General features: G+C 40.4%; 1 protein-coding gene across 6 annotated transcripts in view; it reads left to right on the top strand.

The window, feature by feature from the left end:
- Positions 1–19209, top strand: part of JARID2 (jumonji and AT-rich interaction domain containing 2) — a 235812-nt gene that overhangs the window by 160230 nt on the left and 56373 nt on the right. For 5 of the 6 annotated variants that reach the window (XM_064506999.1, XM_064507000.1, XM_026113028.2 and 2 more), the window contains one exon: positions 5672–5841. The exons of the other annotated variant lie outside the window; for it this stretch is intronic. Coding sequence is in view for 3 of the 5 variants with exons in the window: in XM_026113028.2 (XP_025968813.1) it covers positions 5672–5841 (170 nt within the window). In the remaining 2 variants the exon portion in view is untranslated. The remainder of the gene's footprint in view (positions 1–5671; positions 5842–19209) is intronic. 6 annotated transcript variants of the gene reach the window in all.

Below are 19209 nucleotides of genomic sequence, written 5' to 3' on the forward strand. Positions count from 1 at the left end.
AGTGAGATCACCCTGGGCACACACCCTGGCTGCCACCTCTGGTGAGTACGAAAGACAGTGCGCTTCTAACCTCATCTGCGGTAGGGACAAGTAAAATTCACAGCAGAGGATTTTGCGAAATCAGCAAAGTGTCATGATAAAGAAATAAATAAGTCAGGCACATGGCGGGGGGGAAACCTGTAAATACATTTGCATAGGGTAATCAGCTCGAAAGTAAAAATTGGTGAGTCAGTTGGCCTGTCAGTGAGAGAGATCGTCTTGCAGTGGGAACTAGCGGTTGATGGAATGACAAAAATCAATATGACATTTTCATGCGCGACTGTGATGGTGCTTAAGCTGTTTGGGACAGCCAGGTTAGGGTAGTAATAGCTAACAGATTCCACAGAAGCCAACTCGGCTCTATCGGCAGCAGTACGAATCCCCACGTGGAAAAATGTAAATGTACGTAGCCCTGTATTTCTGGTGCTCAGATAAAGAGGGGCGATTGAGCGCGTCATATTGAAAAAGATCCAGGAGCTGCAAAGTCTAAGCGATAAGAAGGAAGCTGAACTTTCCTCATTTAAATGTGTATTGCGATAAAGCGTACTTCTTCAATAGGTATTCTTAGATCATGCAGTAAGAGATTTTCCTAAATATCAACGCACTATTTGGTCAAAACTAACACCAGCTCGTCTCTGCTACTCAGTGGTAGTGATTGTAATGTAATAAGAGTAAGTATCTACAAATATTTGTATTACAGTTTCTCAGGAGGAGAAGTAACCAAAGGAAAATAACCAGAAGCAAAGTAACCAAGTATTCTCAGTGCTTTTAGCAGGACAGAAGTGTACAGTCCTTAGCTTTAACTTGCAGGCTGCTCACCAGCAGCTCAGAATGCAAAAACATGCTGCATTAAAAAGAGAAATGTGAATTAATCAGAAAATGGTGACACTCGAGCTGCTGTTTAAGCTACAGTTCCTTTAGAAGGTGGAAATCTAACTCTAGTGGTGCCCTTAAACAGAAAAAAAGGGCTTAAACTTCAGGCAGCAGAAAAGCAGGAAACAATGAAGACGAAAGTGAAGTTCAAAGAGTAAGCTAAAGGTTATGAGACAAAACAGTAAGCAAATATTGAGTATATAACAGGCAGGACATTTTATGAAAAACTGGATTACTGGAGATTAGAGAACATTTGAAAAAGGTAAAGTTTGTTTTGCAAATCTCTTTACAGTTGAGATGTGCAGATATGAGGACAGCTTCTCAACCCCTGACTGTAGATTAATATACGTGTATATAATCAATTGTGTGCATTGCTCTTCTGTGTGTATGTTATATAGTACTTATGCTTTGCTTTCACTTAGGAGTTTTGGAGTGGTAAACTGAAGATGGTGTAAGATTTTTGTACAGATGTAGGACTAAATCTCACATACTGCTAATTTAATACCTGTTTTGCAGCTAACACAGCATGCACTGTTATCTACAGCATTAATGTTTACTGAATTTAACGCAGACTTGTATTACTAGCCTGAGCTTTGCTTTGCAAAGAAAAGACTGCCTTTTTATAGTAGTTGCTTTCTTACTAAATACAGCCTTTTCTACACTGCTAAAGAAATGGTGCTAGGAAATTCTATTTTAAAAGACATTTCTAAAATATTTTTAGCCAATACATACTGCGGTGTTTTGATTATAAAGAACATAATTTGCTTAAAATGTTCAACTAAAAATAAATTCCCCTCTAGAAAAGCTTCAAAAAGTATATTCACATTGTAGAGAAGTGTTTTCTAGTCTAGTCTTCACCTGTAGACATAGAGTATTTTTACTGTGTAGTTTTAGCATCCAGTTGTAATTTGCTGTCTTGAAGCTAAACAGTAGGTTCTGTAGAAGAGAAGCATGCCCTAAGTAAGTGAAGGCTTTCTCAGAGGCCTTTTTGATCTTTGTGTCTTAGGCAGATGTTTGAAGTCTATCAAAAACAGTAAAAGGAAAATAATACTCGGTTCAGAGAAGGTGGGTTACTATTTTTTTTTTTTAATAGTCTGGATACTTTTGGCTGTTTATTCAGTGTTTGCGTGATGTTTAGATGTGGTATGATTTTGAGTTTTTCCTCATCCTTTTCCTTGTGCATGCTTTTTCTATTTGAATATTTGGAAGTCTTACCTAACATATATCCTTTAGAAGAGGCTAGAGAGAGCAGTTTCTTTTGAGGATGCAAACAATTTTTTTGTTTCTCTTCTTTTGGCCACTTCTATCAGCCTGTCTGCTGTTGCCAAATGTATGCTAAAGAGGCCGTTCCAGCAGAAATTGTTGCCTTGACAAGCAAGGAGTGAAACCGCTCTGGTGGTGTTGTGTATTTATCATATACAACATGTCTTTTTGAGCTCTTCTATCACTTCCTTACCCCTTCTGCTCAGCTCAGAAGTAGTGCGTAAGCTGGCACTACAGTTGGTTACGCCTGAGCTGGTGTAACTGTAGTGCAGAGTGGTACCTCCTCTTTTGGCAGCAGCTTCACACTTACATTGGATTAAGTGCAGCATGAAACCGTACCCGAAATAATTGGTTTTATGCTTCTAGAGATTTTCATAGTGAAATATCGGGTTATTAAGAGGCGTGCATTTCTTGAGAAGGAAACAGTTGTATGTTGTTACCCATGTTTTGAAACGTGCATAGGGTTTTCTTGTGCTGGACCACCTTATGAACTGGCCATCCCTACACAAAGCTGAAGCAAAGACTGCCTAAAAATGTGATTCTATGTCCTGATCTAGGTGCTCTGATTCTAAAGCGTTATGACTATAGGACAGTTTTTCTTGCGTATGGCTCTCTTTGTGTACTCCCAAACGTTATGGTGAAGTCCACGGAACAAACGTCTGCCCAAGCATGAAACAGTAGTTATTTCAGAAACCTCAAGGCTACAGCAGTCAGGAAAGGATATCTTCTTTTACTAGCGTTCTTAAGTTGAATTGGTAAATGCTTATGCCCAGTAACTGTTTATACAATTTTAATAAAAATTGATATTTCAGGAGGAACAGGCCTGGTCTTGTGGAAGTGGTGAGTGAAAACCAAGCAAGAGGAAGTATGGCATACATCAGCAGAGGTGCTTAAAATTTGTGTATAAGAGAGGAAGCGTCTCTGACACGTTTGACCATATAGCAACAACAGCCTCCCCAGGAAATGGCAAAAGTTCATGGTCATAGCCTGAAACCAAGCTGAAGGAAGATGTGGCATTTTAACTGTCATCACTTAAATGAAAGGCCCCCGCGAGAGTGTGGGGGACAGTGCAAAGCTGGCTGTGTTGTCAGGGTCGGCCGTGTGCACTGCCAGACACCTAGCGGGAAAGAGCAAACAAATCAAGGGGCAAATCGTTTATGCTGGGGAAGAAAGGATATCAGAAAGTGTATTTTACAGAAATAGTGAAGCAAAAGTACGGTCAGTTCAGTAATTCCTTTAATGTTTATGACAAATTTGTGGGCCGTTCTCTAATCCCCTTTCAGTGCTCTAGGGACTGTTAGCAGGGATGCCGCAAGCAGCCCAAGCCAATCCTTAACTATGGAGGGCTAATTTGGAACCAAGTGACAGGCGTAATGTTCGCATTTTGCAGGGGGTTGCGAAAGTACTCTCCATTAGTTATCTCTGGTCAAATCAGATTTGAGCAGGTAGTTTTCAGGAAACATTTGGCTGATACAGTGCATGGGCTGTATATGTTTTTAACAGCATATTTGAGGAAGCACATCAATGGGGAAAAATCGCTCCACAGATTACAGCAGCAGGCAGGGTTCTCACTCGCTAACCTTTATAGTCTGGCTTTTTGGCTAGAGAGCACACATTTTGTGCGGAATAGAAGCCAGCACAAAGCATTTTTCTCTGGCTGCATGTGTGGTTTTGGTGATAGAAATGTAGTTGGTTGAAATTAAAATCCCATTCATTCTGTGCAAGAGTGCTCCAGGCTGCTCGAAGGAGCGGTGCCTTGCAGTGCAATCTGAGTAGTCTGAAGAAGACATAAGTGGGGATATAGAATATCTGCATTCTGGAAAAATTGCTGTTCATAGATATGAGGATATGCAATTAGTCTTTTAGTTCCAGATCACAAATTATAAGCACTGTGATAAAATATATTGTAAACAACATAACATACTAGCCACTAAGGAAATGGAAATAAGCAGACAGTAGGAAAGGCTTTGAGGAATGCTGTAGGGTTCCTTTGATCACCAGGAAGTTCCTTATGGACAATTTATGTGGAGGGGAAGAAATTACTGAATGCTGCTTTTGTGCTCTGTAGTCATTAGGGGACATGTATGCACACACACAGACACTGCTGGATTTTTAAACATTTTTTTCTATTTTAGCCACAAAACTGAGGAAGTTTAAAATATGGTAACAAACTTCTCATACCCAGATGTTGACGTTAAATATCCGTGAAAAAGAAGGGCTTACCAGTTACTTGTTTCATCCACACTGAATGAATGATAACTCTGCTTTTGTTAAGTCATAACAGTAAATTTTGCAGTGGAATGATAAGACTTGGCTTTTCCTTTAGCGTTTCTTGATACGTGTTTCAGTTTTATATTATGTAAATGCTCTGCTATTAGGGAAGAAAATGATATAAAATTGCATTCTTTCTCACTGAGGTTTAAAGTTCTTTCAGTATCTTCTTTTCATTTTGAAGCTGTAATAAAGACCGCAATTAGAATCCCAGTTGTTTAAGTGAGAAATTAGCATGTTCTTAAATGCTGTGCCGAGTCAGGTTCCTAGGGAGCCCGCCTTTGGGTAGCTGTGCTGCCCGAAAGCATATTCCCTGCTACTGAATTCTGCTCTAGATGTATTAAAGAAAATCATTTTCATTGCCACCTAGTAGTTAATCAGAGCCTTGAGATAGGCTTGAGATAATTTGCAGTCTAATTGCCAAAGCCACTTCTGTTCATTTCTCATAACCGTACGTGATCATACTCTACCAATTTTCCAAAGAGTTTCAGTCCACTGCCCAGTAAAAGGACTGAAACTGAGACAAATTCACTCTGTCCTTACCTGTTCTTTGCTATTACAAATTTGGCACAAATATTTATTAACTCCTTGCTCACTGTCTCCCAAGTTGTCACCAGGAGAATGAAGATCAAATGGCTTTTGCCTGATATTTTTCCTGTCAAAAGATATTTTTCCCTTAAGGTTTTGCTTTGGTTTTGCAGAACCGGACACAACTGTAGATACAGTATATACTAATATCTGTTGCAATTTCTAAATTAAACTTTAGGATTTTGAGCAATCTGACTAGGATTCTAGCAGATTGGAATAAATTAAAAACCTTGATGGAACTAAAAATACTAATTTGTAAATCAATTAATTGTGATAAAACAACCGAAGCAAAGAAAACTAACACTTCAGAAAAGAAACTTTTTTGATGCAAACTACAGATTTAATTGCAAAATGAGTAAATTGCAAACTATGATTGTATGATGTGTAAGAAAATACTGGAAAGACATGAAATAGTAGTTACAAATTTTTTAGATGTCCCCTTCCTGTTCTCAATTGTTGCAGAAGATACCAGAGGTAAGGCAAATAAAATACTGTCTTCACGATAGACCCCGTTACGAATATCATCGGTGGGAGATGGATTCAGATCTCTCTTTGCTCAAACAATGAGTTTTTATGTTCTTGAGTCTCTCCTGTAAGTTCTCTCTAACGTGCTTCTGATATGCTCTTGTTTCCACAGGCCAAGGCTGCAAGCACAAAGGAAGTTTGCTCAGTCCCAGCCAAACAGTCCCAGCACAACTCCAATAAAGATAGTGGAGCCGTTGTTACCCCCTCCCGCCACTCAGATTTCTGACCTCTCCAAAAGGAAGCCCAAGACAGAAGATTTTCTTACTTTCCTCTGTCTTCGAGGTAGGAATCTTGTAGCAGCCTAAGGGGACAGTCTAATTCAAAGAACAAGCTGCAGTACCACACACTGAGTAACAGCTAGCCAAATGTACTGGTGCTACACTTGAATATATTGTATGCATTTCAACTTCAGTAATTTGACTGTATCAGCAGAAAGAGCATCGCAGTTCATGGTTGTAAAGACCATAAAACGAGGCCAGTAATAGTGCAAAAGGAAATTTCTTTTATGCTTAGCACTCTGTTATCCTGAATGGGTTTTCATCTAGCTCTCTCTTTGTCCTCCTGTCCACCTTCGTTTTGTCTGACTATAAACTGAAGATGTGCTTAACTCTCCTGAGTACTTGTTTCTGCAAGAGGAAAAATCTGGTTGGAAATTCCCTTTTTCTCCCTATTCACTGTCCTTTGTTGTTCATTCTGAGTGAGACTTTTCCTATGATACTTGAGGGAGGGGTTGCCATTGTTCTTCGTCTTTACCAGCCCAAAAAGAGAATTGTTCCCGTGGTAATAATTAAAACATGTTAGCTGTTCCACTGCGTAACCCCAGTGAAGATAAGGTATCTGAAGTTGTACTGTGAGATACTTCGCTTATCCTGCTTTTCTCGCAGTAAAGTAGCAGGTGCTTGAGCCTGGCTAGAGTTGTATAGTGGGGTCACTGGTGTGTGTTATCAGACCTGCATTTCAGACTTAAAGACCTTGGTGTGAAATATCATTAACTGTCTTGATTAAGCAAAAGGAGGAGACCTTAGCTGAGTGTCATGCTACACTTTGGACATTTTTTCTCGGGACTTTTCAAGTTCCTGTGCCCCAAGTCATGTCCTGGGGATACTGTTTTTCAGTTTAATCTCCTACCTGTAATATGGTAACGTTCTCATGGTGACTTTCTCTTTCAGCAGGTGCCCCTACATCTCTTGTAGCTAGTCACTGCTCCATGCTTGATGTGCTGGAGCGATGGCTCTTGCTGTTCTTTTCTTCCCATTTCCTGCTGAAAAGGGTGTGCGTTCATTACAGATAGGGCTCATCTGCACAAATCTTGCCTAGTGGGTTGAATCCTTTGAAGCTTGCTGCTTCCACTTGTTTGTTTTCAGCTACCCTTTCCAGTTCTGACCTATATCTTGCATCTGTTAACAGCACTGGTCAGCACCACTCATAGCTTCCTGCGGAGGCTTTCTCACCTTAGTGCAGCGTGGTTTATTGTTTTCTTTTTTGCGAGATACTAGGCTAGTGATGGCATTTGACTGGCTGCTAATTTATCTGTTTCAACTCTGATCCAATATGAAGCCTCCCTCATGCTGGGACTCCTGACAAAGTGGGTGGGTGGAGGGGATGGAGGGGGATTGTTTGCTGGCTTTTGTGTTTATTTAAAGGACTGTAAGGAGTAGAATCCACTGGAGTTTAAAGTGACATCACAGTCCTCAGAAATTTAATCTGTGGAACTGTATTTCTAATTTAGTCTGCTATGAGGTTGATCAGTCTGTTGGCAACATGTCACTGCTGTGATCTGGGCCAACTGCCACAGTTGTTTGTGGGAAAATTCAGATGGTCTCTGTGTGTGTGAGCACACATGGTTGCATTCGCATACTTGTTTCTGCTGCTTGCTAACTAAGCATGTGTTATTTATAGCTTTGAAGGCACTTGCACCTTAAGAAAGGCAACCTGGAGATGTGACTGATCTCCATTTTTATTTCCTACTGCCTCTTAGCATTCTGCTTTAACAGTGCAAATGTGAAGCAGAGGCACTTTTGTCCTGTTCCAGTGCTTCATTCAGAAGTGTTTTTTCAAATCAGTGACTATTTAGCTCTTGCACCTGTAATTTTTTTCTTTGTTATTCTTCTGTAGAATAGTTGATGTTTAGTACTGTCAATTAAAAACTTGCAATTCACTCCTAATTTCTTCAGTATGCAGGAGTATACAAATCTTTAAGACAAGATGTGTGGCCAGACAGCACGTTCCCCATTACAATTAAATTAAAAACCATGAGGGAAAATCGGCACTAAGAAGGCCGCACATGGCATGCTCTTGACCTGGTTAAACAGGACTAAAAAAAGCAGAAAGAGAAACCTGTCAGCCCTCTGTTTCAGTACCTCCAAGAGTTACTGCTCCTGCGAAGAGCTAGTAAAGGCAGGAGGAGAAAATCTTTTTGGAAACGTGCTATCTAGATGCACTTCTGTGGACGAACAGGAGGCGGGCTGTAGCTTGAAACTTGGTGGGGGGGTTGTGTGTGAGGTTGCTGAGATCAGTATCATCACCTTTCGGGCTTCTGTTTCTGAATGACTGTGTCTTTAAGGAGGTCCTGGCTGCCTTAAATTGTGCTGTAGCCTTTTCAGTCCCTTGGGCAGTCTAGCTCCGTGTTGTGGTCCCTTTTCATGTGCCTTTTGGCATAAAGCACATGGAAGCTGGTTCTTAATATGTTTTCAGGCTGTTCACATAACAGCCCACAGGTACATCTAGCTCCGGAAGGGTCCGACACGTGGCCTTTGAGTGTGCAGGCAAACTTATTTCGGTGCTGCTCTTCAGGTGGTACCCAGTGAGCTTGCAAAGGGAAGAGCCAGCAGCTTGTTTAAACACTGTGTAGACTTGTGATTTTTGGAGGGTGCTTGTTTTGTTTTTGAAATGCTAAGGGGTTCGTAATTACTTGCATGGTGGGACCGGTAGTTGTCCTGACCTCTGTACATCTATCTCTGTCCAGCTCTAATAGTTTGCCTTTCATTATGAAACGCAAAACGTAGTCATATGGAAATGTGATGCATCATGGATAGAAACACACGTGCAGAATTTAAGTTCAGCTGTTTGAAAATTGTTTAGTAGGAAGTGTAGTAGCAGTATGATTGAGGATGGTAAATCCTTGTGTTTGTGCAGAGTCTCATTTTGTTTAGCTGGGACACTCTTAGGTCCCAGTCCTTCGCAATGCTTTGATGACATAGTTTGTATGTTCATAGTCAAAGCTTTGCTTTGATGAGGGAGCCTCCTCCAGGACCCATGGGAAAACGGCTTTGTGGTGATGTATCTGTTCTCGTCTCCACCACATCCAGCAGTGGTGTCAGAAGCACAGTGTAAATTGTGGCACTGTGTCAGCGCTCTCTGTGTCCGGAGAAGGATGCTCCACCTGGTCTTATCCTACCAGTTTTATACCTGGGATTTTACATGTTGCTGGTGGGCCTCAAAGCATTGCTGTACTCTTGGCCAAGGAGCATATTTGGATTAAATTGAAGAGCTGTGTCTAGTAAAAGACTTGTATTTCATATGGCAGTGGAGACTTGAAGGGATCCTGTTGTGTTTCCTGATGAAATTCCTTTTAAAGATTGTATTGCAAAATATTAAACCTAGATGTTCAAGTGCATGGGGAATTCAGGAGCTTCACGACCCTTCGTGGAAGTTTTAAAGCTCGTGAAAGCACTGAATAAATGATGCTTGCTAATGTGCATGTTCCCTGCCAGTGGAACCTAATGAACTATCTCTGCTTTTCTGTGAGGTCGTTCTTCCCTCTAGATTTCCTCCAGGAAAAGGTACACTTGAGCTTTGCAAACTTTTGGTGAGTGTCAGAATTTTGTGAAATTATGCTTGTACTTTCATTTTCCATTTGTAAATACGGAAATTTAAAAATCCTCATCACAACTCAAAGTACACTCTCCTATGTTTTTTGGTGTTTTTTAAAACGGATCTAACTGAATTCTGCGAGCAGTGGAACTTCAGTGTTGCGCAGCACCATAGAAGAAAGGCACTTTACATTGTAAGGTTCCCTATTCAGGTAAAGGAACCCATTTTACCTTGGGTTCTATTGTGTATCGGAAAATCTCGTGATCCAAATAACTCTTTTAGCATTCTGTACTTTGAAGATGGGATAATTTAACCAAGATGACTTGCTTGGTTTCATTATCTAGAATATTAGGGGCTTTGGACATATTCTTAGTTAGAATTTGTTTTTCGAACACTTCATTTGAGAGTGCAGGATACCAGTTACTGCTTAGAAGGTAAGCAGAACAGTGTGAAAAAGCTCTAACAGCTGATGAATATCAGAACACCCTGAAATACATCCAGCTCTGACCAAACTTGGCAAAGCTCTCCTTCCTTCTATAATTTTAAGGGTGTTTTTTTTAAGTTGTGACCTAGAATTTTCAACAGTAGAAGAAATTGAATAGTTCAGATATCTCTGAAGTGTTTGACTGCAGTGTTCTTATCTTTAAATAGCTTCTTTGAAGGAGCCCATGCGCCCTTTGCCAGAGACATAATTAGTATCTTTCAGCAATGTGTGTAGATACAAGTGTGTCATCTCTATGCAGTAATACAATGGCTTCCACTTTCACTATATCTTCTGCCTCTGATCAAATTCTTCTTAATAGCTTCTGTTACAGTGCATTTAAGTTGTCTTTATTCTCCACAGTTATTTACAGTTTAAAGTGTTGCAAGTGGAATAATACAAGCTAAAGGGGGAAAGTGAGCCTGTTTCCCTGTGAGAAATGGATTCTTGACAAAAGGTGATAAAAGAAAAGTTATGATCAAGAGCCAACATTTAAAACAGTTGTCCCGTGATCAATTTTCTAATTAAGCTGAACCTCTGGGAGTTACATTCTAGTAAATTTTAGGAATTCCTAAATAAAGATGGTTTAATTAAGGTCTCAAAACAATTTTCAGACTGTTCTAGCAACTCTTCTGCAAGACACTTAACTGTTGGTTTTCTTTGAGTATTGCAGTGATTTAACAATACAATAATTTATTGCAGTCATGCAAAACCACAATAGAAAATCTCACTGTAGCACGTTTATCCAAACTTCAGTAGCTCCCCAAATCCGAACAACCCTGTCCTGTCACAGTTCTCTCTTCAACAGGCTTTTTAAAACATCTTATTTGGGTGGTAGGCTCAGGGGCCTTTGCTCCTACGCTTCTAGTTATCCTGATAGGATGTATTGCTTGCGTTTGTCAGCCTCTGGGTCTTTTAAGTACCTTTTCAGAATGAGACTGGGGGATGCGTGGATGTAAGGCAAGTATTAGTGTGTCAGGCCTGCCTGTGTGCTCAGGCAGTCGGAAAAGGACAGTCAGAGGAGGTGTCCTCAAAACATGACCTTGGTGTCACTTGCAGCCTGTGAAGCTGAATCCCTCAACGGGATGTTTTACCTGGGGCCATTATGTTAACAGATACCTGCAGAGATATTTCATTACCACTGGAAGAGGCTCTCCAGAAGCAAAAACTTGGGAGCTCCTCATTTTGGGTGTATTAGAAAAATGACTGTTAGCTTTTTTTTGTATCTACAAAGGGTGTGAAATAGCTTTTAACTAGGTAGAAGTTACACTTCCCTAGTAATTTAGTGTCAATAGATACACTTGCCTTTGTGAGAGCTGGTGACTACATCAATTGTATTATTGACGCTTCAGCCTTCCAAGAGAGCACATTAGAGCCATGTAGACATGTTCACCAGATAAGAATAAGCACATTAGATCACACAGCAAGTTGATTAGTGTGGAAGCAAAGCAGTGAAATGTTGACGGTGTCCAAAAATATAAGGTTTTAAAGGTTTTACAGTCTTGGTTAGTTTGTAGAATTCCAAAAGAAAATTAAAACATGAAGACTTGTGATACATATATATTTTTAATACTGGAGGAGAACTTTTTATAGATTTTGTGTTGTTTTAAATCACTTGGTGTATAAGACTGAAATTTTAGGATGGATTGAAAATATAAGAATAAACTTTGGAGTGTACAATCTTAAGTGCACAAACCATTTGATAGAAATAAGTTTGCATAAAGCAACTGAAATCTCACAGTTTCGAAGTTCTTTTTTAAAGAGAGTTTAAAGTCAAGAATCATATTAAAATATAGTATAAAGCATCCTTTTCCTATGTGGGGTGAAATACAAGTGTATATGACATACAGAACCATTTAGTCCACCTGTGGAATGCATAGTGGTTTAGGACAAAAGAGTAATTTAATCTGTGTTGGTAGGGAGAAGTACCTATGCAGGATCGCAGTGAAAAGCATGCATATGAAGTAGACAGGAAGAGCCTGGTGAGGAACGCCATGGCATTATTCCTTTCCCAGGTGATGAGGATTCTGCTGGAAGGACATCTCTAGACATGCAGCAGAGGTATATATACTTCACATCAATTTGTGCCTACTGAAAATTTTAAGAAGTTAGAAGAGCTGCTGAGTGTAAGATAGAGTATCCTATGTGTACTGCAACAGAATCAAAAATTTCCCCTACCATTCCCATTCTGGGGCCCCTTTCTTATTTTAATGATTCCAATACCTACCCCTGCAAAAAGCCACAGGGTGAAATGAGCATGTTGAAACCAGAGACTAATCTTGTGGTTCAATCTCTGTATCTGCCACAGATTCCCTCTGAGTCCCTAGACAAGCTGCTTAGCCTTTTCCATGAAATGAGGGAAATATTTAACACCATAATAGGTATTGGTATAGCTGGCTTTTGATTATGGATGAACTACAGGCATAAAATCTTTTGTGATCCTAGACGTGGGACAGGCATTTTCACTCTAAAACTTCAGTGGCAGGGTTGAACAGGCATAGTTGGTGCTAAGATTTGATATGTAGCAGTGCTATAAATTTTAGGCAGTGTTATAAGGTATACGGCCCCCATTCCTGTGCTGCTCTGCACTGTGCTCAGGTCAGCACCGACAGGTCCCACGTGCCAGCCTTTGGTTACATTAGATTTTCCCACTAAGCAACAGAAGCAGTCTCTGACTGTAAAGAGAGAGCATGTAATATAGAAAGCAATATGCACCTCGGCTTATTCCATGAAACCCGTAAGAAAAATCTCCTGGGTACTAGTCTTTCTTTTTGAAATGCTGTATGTGATTTTGGTCGCTGCTTCCTTTTGCAGTAGATTGCCCAGTCTTAGGATAGAAAGTACCACTTGTCCTGCCCGTATGGACACTGTATTGCATAACTACTTGAGGTTTGCAGGGACTTTTAAGCGCTGTATATTAGATGTGAAGGGGTGGAAACAGCATTGAAGGCGCATGGATGAGAAGGCAGGATGGAAGAGAAAGGCAAGAGACGCTTGACATTGATGAAACCAACCATGGGCCCTGATGGCAGCACGGTCTAGTGAGATGGGGCAATTGAAAGGAAAGATACGTTGTTTTTCATCTGGACAAAAAAGAAAAAAGAACAAATAAGATAGAAATGAGAAATAAAATGAAATGATAGCTCTGTTAGTAAGTCAAATGTGGAAGAAAAGAAGAAGGGAGAGATATAAAAAATAAAAGCTGGTGATAAAGCAATAAGATTCTTGCTAGAGCAACTGAATTCTACAAGACACCTTACTGGGGAGCGTGGAGCATCCTGAGTACAGCAGTGCAACTTCCGTCAAGCCATCTCAAGTGACCCTGTGATTAAACCAGTCCCTTCTCAACAAGCTCCCTGTCTTTACAATCTCCAGCAACTGAATGTGTGCACACGTGCACTTGCACATGCAGGCACTTTTAGAAATGGCTTGGAGAAAACAAGATGACCTTCACCTGAAGGCCATCAGATTTTTTGTGCTTTAAACCAAAATGGAAGGTGATTTTGTTCTTTAAGGTGTTTTTAACAGCAGTGCCCACTTGTTATAGCCAGGTGGGCTATGTAACATATTCCAGCAAAGGCAATCCCTCCTCTTTCATCCAACCCAAAATGTACGTGCGTGGTTCTGTAATCTGTGCACAGAAAATAGGTTCAGCGCTCCCTGAAAGGTTTATTTTATGCTGATACACTGCTCTGCCACTAAGTTACCCTTGTCCTAAGGGGCACTTCCCTTTCACGTCACTAGAGATGTTTGCATCATGCGAGAGGCAGGCCTGTGCTCTAACCTTTTGGTCATGGGCTAGGACCTCCATATAGACAAGTATTCCTGCTGTTCTCACCTGCTGCTGGAGCTGAAATAATAGTTGCATTGGTGGGAAGTTCTAGTTGGGAGAAAAAGGCTGCTGCTCAAAAAAGCAGAACAGGGTTCTTCATAATCAAGAAAAAGCAAGGCAAGTACTAGCTTTGTTTTTAGTTTTGCGGGCTGTAATTACTTGCAACCCATAAAAGCACACATTTTTTGTCTGTTTGGGACAAAAATATTTGTAAAATTGCCCTGGGAAAGGGGACAAATATGTGTCATTGTGCCTTAAACAGGTCTGAAATGGAACAGACTAAACAGGGCTAAAGAAATCTTCAACATAAAAAATAGCCTGGCAGGACATGGGGAATGACAGGGAAGTGATTTTGGATTTACAAACTTCTTTTTTTTGTGGTGGAGAGGAACAGGAGTTAAAGTCAGGGGTTAGAGTGTGTTTGGGTTGGTTTTGAGGTTCACCTCCAAATCTAGCCAGATTAGTGGAGGTAAATTGCTCTGAGATTGTCAGATACAAATTGTGGATGTGAGAGATACTCTGCTTGTTTTTCAGTATTCAGTAGGCTGTTACTCTGTGTGTGTTTTGTTAACTTTGAAAAGTGAACCTTCCCCCCCACCCCCGAAGATACATGTGTTCCCGTCTTACTGCACTTCCCTAAAAGATGAACAATTTGCTTGAGCTTTTTGGCTCTAACTTGACTATTTTACTTTAAAGAATGGACCAAGAAGAAAATGGGTTTTATGTCATTACACTAGCCATAGCACTAAGCATCTTGTGATCTCTGCAATGACAGAGCATGATGGGTCTGAATGTTAGGTTTTTTATAAGCTCTGTTTAATCTCGGTGCTTTGGATGGCCATTTCCTCCGTCTTGTTCAGGCACCAGAGGACACCCACTGGGACTGTTCCTGCAGGTGGAGTCAGATCAGTGAGATACAATTGCTCTTTACTATAGAGTTTATGTTGTTCATTCTCTTTTAGCCTTGCTCTGTAAAATGGCTGTAAAGCATGGGCATAAATTACATTTATTTGCACTTCAGGGACTTTACACTGTCCTGCCAAAATGTCATAAGTAGGTGATATAATAAATGAGAATCAGGCCCTAAATTTTCAGCATTGAGATGCCAGCACATCAGAAGCATTTGGGAGGCAAGATTTTCCACCTGCGTGCAGCCCCCAAATGGGGCCTTATGTCAGAGGAAAAGCCAGACCTCTGGAAACAGCTAGCTGTGGAGCTTGGCATGCCACATGTTTTTTGGGGCAGGCTTAAGTCCCACATACCTTGACCTGCCTTGTGCTTAAATCATTCTGATGTCTTAAATTGTTTTAAGATTTTTCCAAAGCACATCTGGGTTATGTTTGTTAGAAGGGAAAAAAGAGGAGTTAAAGGGGGAGTCAGTGTAAATAATTCATGGAGAAGAATCCTCCAATTTTATAGAAACCACAGCCCAAATTACAGAGAAGGCTGTTGGATTGAGATGATTTTTGTTGTGGTTGTAACATACCACAGTTTGAATCCTGTCCAGATGAAAACATTTGGTTTGTACTTCAGTAAATATTGCAGAAATACTGCCAGCTAATTCTAAAGAGTAATGAAATAGTGCTTTTGGCAAAACGCGTACACTTTCCGTACTTCTGATTCCACTCTTCAGATCCAAATTCAAAGTTTTTAAATACGTTTAGTTAGTCTAAGACAAAAGTCTAAGACAATTTTGTGAGAAACAAAACATACTGTAATTTAGGAGGGAAAATTACACATTTGTCAAATTAAAAAAGTTTAATAACCTCATTAGTCAAATCAAATGGCTGGAAAAAAGTATAGTTTATTCTGTTAATCAGGCACTGGCTGCTAGGTTCAGTGCATCTTTGTGCATAGGCTGTATAAGCATCAGCCTTAGGGCCCATGGTTAGTGTCAAGCCTGAATTTTGCACATGCAGAAGGTGTAACAGCTTTCCGAGAGGACTGCTGAAAGAACACCATGACTTTGAAAAACATATTTCATTTTGTAATTACTGTTGTGTAGGTAATGCATCAAACTATTATAACAGAGGACATTAAATACATTTGTCAACCTTTTGTATGCATTAGGCAGGGTAATTGTTTCTCCTGTACAGTTATGGGTTTTTTTGTGTTGCTCTCTCACACAGTAGTACAGAAGACAAAAATACCTGAGAGAAGATTTCAATTATGGAACTGCAGGTACCGATGGAAACAGTTGCCAAAAATACTCAAAACTTGTTTGTTACAGAATAGAGTATCTTCCTTTTTTTTCTTTTTGTAATAATTGCTAGGTCATTGTAAACATCATGAGTGAATTAAAGAAAAAAATCACTATTAATGACTTTCTGAAAATTTCTCCTATGCAGTGGTACGTGATCATATGAGAGCTAACTTCTCTGATACCAGTGAGGAGTGGGTGCTTACTGTTTCGTTAGCTGTTGGAGCTTTTTGCATAGCTTACAATACCATAGTTAACTGTGGCAATTTGTTAAGGCTTTTAAAACTGCATGAAGAGGGCGAGCTTGGGGGATTTGGCCTTGCTGCAGTGATTCGGAGGAGAAGGAGAGGAGTTGGAAGCTCCCTGCAAGCTGCTGGCTGGCCTTGGCTATAACTTTTCTGCTCTTGACTGTGAGTTAGCAGTGACTTCTAACTGCGAAAAGGCGGGCAGCACGTGTTCAGATCGGGCGCCAGGCGGACAGAGCTATCGGGTATTTCCGTTAAAGCTGGTTAATGGAATATGTCCTTCCCACTTCCCCATGTTTGTTACTATTTAACATTGGTGATTCTTTCAGCATCCTCCTGTTCCCATTCTTGTGCAGCCTGAGTCCATCTGCTGTTTGCTCTGCTCCGTTCTTTATCCCGCCTCATCGCTTCTTTGCCCCTCTCTTCTGCCCCTCTGGTACCTGCCCTCCGTTTTGGTTTAATTCTTCTGCGATGGCTTGTCCTTCCTGCCCGTCATGTTGTGATTGCCTTATCCAGTTCTTCAGTGATGGCACGTGCTTTTGTGAAAATATTGATGCAGAACAAATCAACTATCTTCAAAAAAAAAAATGCAGTTAGGACAGTGTGCCTAGACATCATCAAGGCAGGCTCTTGAAATTTACAGCTCCAACAGGAGATTGGAAACATACTGTGTTTCTTGTTTGGTTTAATAACCTAAAGTGGTATATTAAGCTACACATTCAATAAGAAAAAGTGTGCATAGAAATTTTCCAAATCTTAACTTGAGAGCTTGTAACATTACATTACAGTTACAGCATTTATTAATGGACTTTAATTTCCTTAGTCTGGGATTTTAATCTCAGTCAGTTCACTGATCTGATTTGCCACATGGCCCCACAAAAAATTATACTGCCCCAGTCAAGGTGGTGGCACAAGAATAAGAACAAGAGGCCAGGTGGGGGTGGATGCTCTGTAGACCATATTTGATGACAAAAAAAAAAAAAAAAAAGCCCACACAGCCGCAGACAGTCTAGATGGTTCCCTTTATGAAAGATCTTCCAAATAACTGGTGGGAAGTCAAATTCTATTTTCTAGCTTACCATCAGATTTGTCCTCCACCCTCACTACTGAGCAAGCTGGTTTTCCAGGCAGGCACCTGTTGATTGGGTGTGAAACAGGGCTGGTTTCTCACCGTCAAGGGCTGCTCACACGCTTTCCCCATGGCTCTGAACTTCACTTCTCCATTTCTCCTCTTTCATCTGCTGAATTCTCATGGTAGCAGCTGCCTGCACAACTTGGAGGCTCCACGGCACAGAAAGAGACTTGTAAAATTCAATACAGCCGCAAGCTCTCGTAACTCTTTTGCAGATTTTCTACTGGTTTCCTGGGGATGGAAAGCAAGGAAGGAGAGAATTATATACCTAGAGTGCCGAGACCTGACAGGTGCTGCCTTCTGGGTACAGATGTTGCCCTCTATCCAGATCATTGGATCTCTTCTCTTTTGCTGTTTGTCCTTAAATAAATCCGAATGTTGCTCCAAGATTGCCCTGGGTAGGCTTTGAGAATCACGTCTTGGTGCTGGGAAAAGGAAAAGAGGAAGAGGAGGGATGATTGTTCATCTTTACTCTTGCTGTCTGCCTGATAAAAGATGTGTAAGAATGAACTAGCATAGCTGACTTGTGTTTCTATTGATGAGTGTGTCCTGGCAAAGACAAAAAGAATAATTACTTCAAATATTAGAATGTGCAGAGTAGTATATAGTGAATTTAAAAAATCAGGCAAGCGCCTATAACTTTATGATCTGTGAATGTGTGTGTTTGTATGCATCTGGTGAACCTGCAGTTTTCCTTATTCTCATACCATTTTGGAGGATTTTTATCTTCTTGCTGTCATATATCATTTTCATGATAAATATCTGTGATACACAGTGAAACTTGAGAGCAACACCTCCCAGCAAAGTCTGTCTCTTAGGAAAAACACCGTGTTCTTAACTTGAGATGAAGACAGGCAAGATTTATGAGGAAAACAGTATATTTTATGAGACCAATTGATAGAGTTGGAAAAAACAAACCCAATTCTTGAGTGCGCTTTTTTTTCGAGATCTCCAATGGTCTTAAACATTCATGGCTGCAACCGCGCTACTCTGTATTGTTTATATAAATTAGCAGCTTTGAGGAAAGAATTGGTCCCCTGCAGAGGTAGGCTTTGGCTTCGTGTTCCCATCCCTGTGCAGTCTCAGAGCCGACGCAGGATGGTTAGGACAGGAATCCCATTACAAAAGGTGAATGATCGCCTAGCTTCACTCTTGCAGTGAAACTTCACTCGTATGAGTTTTATTAGTTCTTCAGTCATTAGACATCTGAGTTTTATTTCAACAAGAAGAGTTCCTGTTTTTCTCAGGGAGTTTCTTAACTTTGCTTGGAGTAAACCACCAGTGCGCATCAGCTGTTCAGACATGCACACATTAGGTGTTACCTAACTAACGTAATTGTTGCGCTTTCAGCTTGAGCGAAACTAGAGTGTACACACAGGCTTGCATTTCCTTAAGTCTGCCCGTAAAAGAAATTTTCATTATCTTGAGTACCACGAGCAGCCTATTAGAAGGTTTTAAACTAATGTTTTCCTAGCATTTTGGACATGCTTAGCTACATTGATTTAAAGTGGAAGTAGTTTTAACCAGCTCAGTCTCTAGGTGTGGACAATAATATTTGAGGCTATTCAGGACCTGAAAACTTAAAAGACAGTGATAAAAAGAGTTGTAATATAAAAAGCAAGCAAGAAAACTCCAAACTTTTAGATTTGTTTCGGTGTCTTTCATCCATAATATTGTTTAAATAGAATAAAATGCCAGAGTCTAGCCTTTTTTTTTTTTCCTTCTATTTTGCAAGCCATCTTTAATAAATGTGTAGGGAGGGCTGGAGAGAGGAAGGATGGGTGGCTGGAGACTCAAAGTGAACACCAACTTTTCTCTGAGGCCTCATATAGCGGAGTACTTAGATTAGTAAAGTGAGGACCAGCAGGACTCTCCTGTATTATTGGATGTTGCTAGTCTAATTTCTCTGAAACGTGCTCCCCAAGCAGCCCCAGCTGTCTGAGGAAT

This window comes from Dromaius novaehollandiae, chromosome 2 (genome assembly GCF_036370855.1).
Source record: "Dromaius novaehollandiae isolate bDroNov1 chromosome 2, bDroNov1.hap1, whole genome shotgun sequence".
Taxonomy (NCBI): domain Eukaryota; kingdom Metazoa; phylum Chordata; class Aves; order Casuariiformes; family Dromaiidae; genus Dromaius; species Dromaius novaehollandiae.